The sequence below is a fragment of the Chrysochloris asiatica genome, unplaced genomic scaffold, assembly GCF_000296735.1.
Source record: "Chrysochloris asiatica unplaced genomic scaffold, ChrAsi1.0 scaffold00042, whole genome shotgun sequence".
NCBI classification, from domain to species: domain Eukaryota; kingdom Metazoa; phylum Chordata; class Mammalia; order Afrosoricida; family Chrysochloridae; genus Chrysochloris; species Chrysochloris asiatica.
In genome coordinates, this window is record NW_006408560.1 from 7,325,285 (window position 1) to 7,330,789 (window position 5,505).

Below are 5,505 nucleotides of genomic sequence, written 5' to 3' on the forward strand. Positions count from 1 at the left end.
TTTAAAGGTCAGCTCAAAGAGACAAAGCATTATAACAAAATATACAAAGATGTGAAGTTAGTTAAGTCAAAAGCTGAAAAAAACTGAATACAAAATTTAAGCCTGCACTTGCAGTATTGAAGGATTCTATACTTTTTCAATCTATATGTTAAGCAAATAATTCGAGAAACTAGATTATATGCAGAAAAACATGGCTCATTAATAACCTGTGATATGCAGATGATACAACTTTGCTTGCTAAAAGCGAGGACTTAAATACTTACTGATGAAGATCAAAGACCACAGCCTTCAATATGGGTTGCACCTCATTGTAAATAAAACAAAAAGTCCTTACCACTGGACCAATAAATAACATCAAGATAAATGGAGAAAATATTGAAGTTCAAAGACTTCATTTTGCTCAGATCAACCATTAGCACTCATATAAGCAGCAGTCAAGAAATCAAATGATATATTGCATTAGGCAAATCTGCTGCACAAGAACTTTTTAAAGTGCTCAAGAGCAAAGAGGTCAGTTTGAGGGCTAAGGTGTGCCTGACTCAAGCTATGGTTTTTTCAATGAGCTCATATGCATGTGAAAGTTGGACAAAGAATAAGGAAGACCATAGAAGAACTGATGCATATGAGTTATGGTGCTAGGTAGGGAGAATATTAAAAGTATCATGAACTGTCAAAAGAACAAACCAATCTGTGTTGGAAGAAGTACAACCAGAATGCTCCTTAGAAGCCAGGATGGCCATACTTTGTCTCTCATACTCAGACATACTATCAGGAGGAAGCAGTCCCTGCATGTTTGGTAAAGAAGAGGGTCAGTGAAAAAGAGGTAGACCCCCAATCAGATGGATTGGTACAGGGGCAGCAGCAATGGGCTCAAGTATAGCAACGATTGTGAGGTTGGTGCAGGACCGGGTAGTGTTTCATTCTATTGTGTGTAGGGTCGCTATGTGTTGGTACTGACTCGATGACACCTAACAACAACAACAAATGGGCAAAATATAGAATGATGCAGAAAGCATCAAAATAAAATGGAAGGTGTACACAGAGTCACTGTACCAAATAGAAATGATGAATGTTCAATCATCTGAAGAGGCAGCATATGATCAAGAACCAATGGTATTAAAGGAATAAGTCCAAGATGCACTGAAGGTATTGGTGAAAAACAAGGCTCCAGGAATTGATGAAATACAAATTGAAATATTTCAATAAACTGATGCAGTGCTGGAGGGGCTCACTCATCTATGTCAAAAAATTTGAAAGATAGCTAAGTGGTCAACTGATTGGAAGAGACCCATATTTGTGCTCATACTAAAGAAACGTGATTCAGTGACATGCAGAAATTATCAAATACTATCAATAATCTCACATGCAAGTAGAATTTTGCTGAAGATAATTTAAAAATGGCTTCAACAGTACATTGACAGGGAACTGCCAGAATTTTAAGCTGGATTCAGAAGAGGACGTGGCTATCATTGCTGATGTCGCATGGATCTTCGTTGAAAGCAGGGAATATGAGAAAGATGTTTACTTGAGCTTTATTAACTATGCAAAGACTTTTGACTGAGTGGATCATGACAAACTATGGATAACATTGTGAAGACTGAGTACTCCAGAGTACTTAATTGTGCTTATGAGGAACCTGTATGCAGGCATTCGAAAAGAACCAGGGGATATTATGTGGTTTAAAATCAGGGAAAGTGTGAGACAGGGTTGTATCCTTTCAACATATTTAATCAATCTTTACACTGAGCATAGGATCTGAGAAGCCAGATTGTATGAAGAAGAATGTGGCATCAAGATTGTAGGAAGACTCATAAATAATCTGAGATATGAAGATACAACCTTGCTTGCTGGAAGCAAAGAGGACCTGAAATACTTACTGACGAAGATCAAAGACAACAGCCTTCAATATGGATTGCACCTCAATGAAAAGAAAACAAAAGCCCTCACAATTAGACCAATAAATAACATCATGATAAATAGAAAAAAAGTTGAAGTTGTCAAAGATTTCATTTTGCTTGGTTCCACAATCAACACTTATAGAAGCAACAGTCACGAAATCAAAGGACATATTACATTAGACAAATCAGCTTCTCAAGACTTCTTTGAAGTGTTCAAGAGCAAAGATATCAATTTGAGGACTAAGGTACACCTGACCCAAGCCATGATATTATCTATCAACTCTTATGCATTTTAAAGTTGGACAATGAATAAGGAAGACAGCAGAAGAATCTATGCATTTGAATTATGGTGTTAGAGAAATATATTAAAAGTACCAAGGTCTGCCATAAGAACAAACAAACCTGTCTTGGAAGAAGTACAGTCAGAACGCTCCTTAAAAGCTAGGATAGCAAGACTTCATCTCTCATACTTTGGATATGTTATCAGGAGGGACTAATCCCTGGAGAAGGTTATCATGCTTGGTAAAGTGGAGTGTCAGTGATAATGAGGAAGACACCCAAGGAGATGGTTTGCCACAAATGCAGAAGTAATAGGCTCAAATGTAACAACTGTGAGGATGGCAAAGGATGGGGCAGTCTTTCATTGTGTTGTGCATAGGGTTGCAATGAATTGGAACTGACTAGCTGGCACTTAACAACAACACATAATACTCTATTTCACAATTATATAAATATAGAAGAAAAAATATGTAACAACATTTTAAATGTGACTTTTCTGCATTAAAAAAGAAAGACAAAATATGAACCTATTATAACTCTATAGACTACTGGAATTTTGTGGTTCACAGTAAGGCCATCAAAATATATATCATTATCTCAGCTTGTCCCCAAATCTAAACCAAACAAAACCTAACCTGTTAACTTCTAGTAGACTCCAATTCATACCAACCCTATAGTACAGAGTAGAACTACCCCAAAGGAATTCCAAGGCTATAAAAGCAGATTGCCACATCTTTCTCCCACTGTAAGTCTGGTGGGTTTGAACCACCATCCTTTTGGTTAGCAGTCAAATGCAATGAGATTTATTTTGATTGTCTTACTGTGAATCACCAGGTTGGCAGTTTAAACCCACCAGTCGCTCCTCAGAAACCCTACACAGGGTGGGTATCTATGAGTTGAAATCGACTTAATGGCACTTAACAGTAATAACAACCCCTCAAATATTTCTATTCTTCCAAAAAATAATGAACTGTTTGTATCTGCCTTTCCAGAAGTTAAGAGGATATTACAGAAAATGCTATACCTTTCTATCTAGTAGTCTCTTCTTACGCAGGGTTGGCGGTTCCAAAGAGATTCGACGCCGCATGGCCAGTTCTATTAGAATGCCTCCTCTCAGGCCAGATGATATGCAGTCATTCCAGAAAGACGTGTAACCCTAGAAAAGGCAAAAAGAAAGGGTAAAGTATGTGTTGAATGTTATCTACCTTACAGCAAGAAGCCTAGAGAGGGTCCACTTTGTTGTGATTCATTTTGCATCACACTATATGACCTCAGAAAAAAGTATAGAATGATAGAACATCTTTTGAATCCCTTTAATCTAAACCTTCCAGTCATAGTTATTTAGTGTTGTCACAACAAAAATACAAGTAGATGCTTTAACAAATGTATTTTCTCATAAAGTTATTTATTGGTCTAGTTGTGAGGGTTTTTGTATTCTTTTCATTGAGGTGCAATTCATACTGAAGGTTGTTATTAATCTTCATCAGTAAGTATTTTAAGTCCTCTTTGCTTCTAGAAAGTAAGGCTGTGCCATCTGCATAGCCCACGTTGTTAATGAGTCTTCTTCCATAGGCATACGGGTTAGGATTTACAACATATATTTGGGGGGGGGCATTATTCAATCCATAACTCTTTCCAGACATGATCTCATGTTTGGCTTCAAACTGTTTTAGTGGATTCCTAAATCCTGCTGTTAGTTAATAATGAGCATGTCGAATTTTTCCTTGAAAATAATTCTGGCTTCTTTGAAATTTGTTTTCATGAAACCCTAAATTTCAGTGCAGACAACAATATAAATTAATTTAAATCTTTTATTCCTTAGATATATACTATTTGCCAAGTGAATGGTATAATTGAAATCCATCTTTGCCATTGAATACTTAAGAGTCTTGTGTATGTTAATTAACCTTTCTGAAGCTCAATTTCCTTAACTGAAAAACAGGGACATTAATATCTACATTGTTATTAAGGTCGATGCATAGTAACCCTGTATAGTGTTTCTGAGGCGCAACTAGTGAATTCGAACTTCTGACTTTACGATTCAAACCAACTTTGAAGTCCAGTGTATTAACCTGCAGCACCATACAAGGACTCTCAATATCTACCTTAGTAGGCATTTATGTGCATGTACATGCCCTGGTATTGCTGAGAGTTAGGCATTGGGTTGATAACTGCATGGTCAGTGGTTCAAACTGAGGGAGAAAGATGAGGCTGTCTGCTCTTGTAAAGATTTATAGTTTCGGAAACCTTATATAGGGTCACCCATGTGTGTGTGTGTGTGTATATATATATATACACACACATATATATACACACATATACACACACATATATATGTGTGTGTATATATACATTGTTACTGTTGTAAAATATCATCAAGTTTGTTTTGACTCAAAAACACTCTATAGAATTTCCAAAGAACAGCTGGTGGGTTTGAACCTCCAACCTTGTAGTTCAAAACGACCTTGCGGTCTAGTGGTCTATTGCTTATCCTACAGCGCCGCACCAGCATTCCATGTGTATATACACTAGGAGTATATATATATATATATATAGTCGTTATGAGCAATTGTCAAACTATTTTCCACAATGGCTATACCATTTTACAATCTTACCAGCAGTGGACAACGAATTTCTCCACATCCTCACCAACACTACTTATTTTCTTATAAAAAAAAGTCATTTCAGTGAGTGTGAACTGGTATCTCATCATGGTTTTGACTTGTACTTCCCTAATGACTAATGCTGTCAACCATCTTTTCATGTGTTTGTTGGTCATGTATCAGTTGTCTTTGCCGAAATGTCTATTCAAGTCCTTTGCCTGATTTTTGATAGGGCTGTTTGTCTTTTTGGTGAGTTATAAGTTATATGGGATCATTTATTTTTGCTGTTGATTTTTAAAAAGTATGATAGATATTTTATATTGATTACTTTAATATCGGATAGCCTCTGGGGTACTCGAAAGACTTAATCTATTGTCATTTCTGTTGAATTCTTTTCATGGCAGTTTGTTTCTTTGTATTATTATGTTCTTTGATTAAGTGAACTTTAAACAGTAGTCAAGAAATTAAATTAAATATTGCAATAGATAAATATGCTGTACAAGACCTCTGTAAAGTGTTCAAGAGCAAAAACACCAGGTACATTTGACCCAAGCCAGGGTATTTTCAATAGCCTCATCTGCATGTGAAAGTTGGATCTTGAATAAGGAAGACCATAGAAGAACTGATACATTTGAGTTACAGTGTCAAAGAAGAATATTGAGAGTACAAAGGACAGCCATAAGAACAAACAAATCTGTGTTGGAAGAGGTACAGTCAGAATGCTC

General features: G+C 36.3%; 1 protein-coding gene across 1 annotated transcript in view; it reads right to left on the reverse strand.

Moving 5' to 3' along the window:
• The window catches only part of GOLPH3L (golgi phosphoprotein 3-like), a 90,804-nt gene that overhangs the window by 64,658 nt on the left and 20,641 nt on the right, over positions 1 to 5,505 (reverse strand). Inside the window, exon 3 of the mRNA XM_006861702.1 lies at positions 3,202 to 3,333. Coding sequence (XP_006861764.1) covers positions 3,202 to 3,333 — 132 coding nt within the window. The remainder of the gene's footprint in view (positions 1 to 3,201; positions 3,334 to 5,505) is intronic.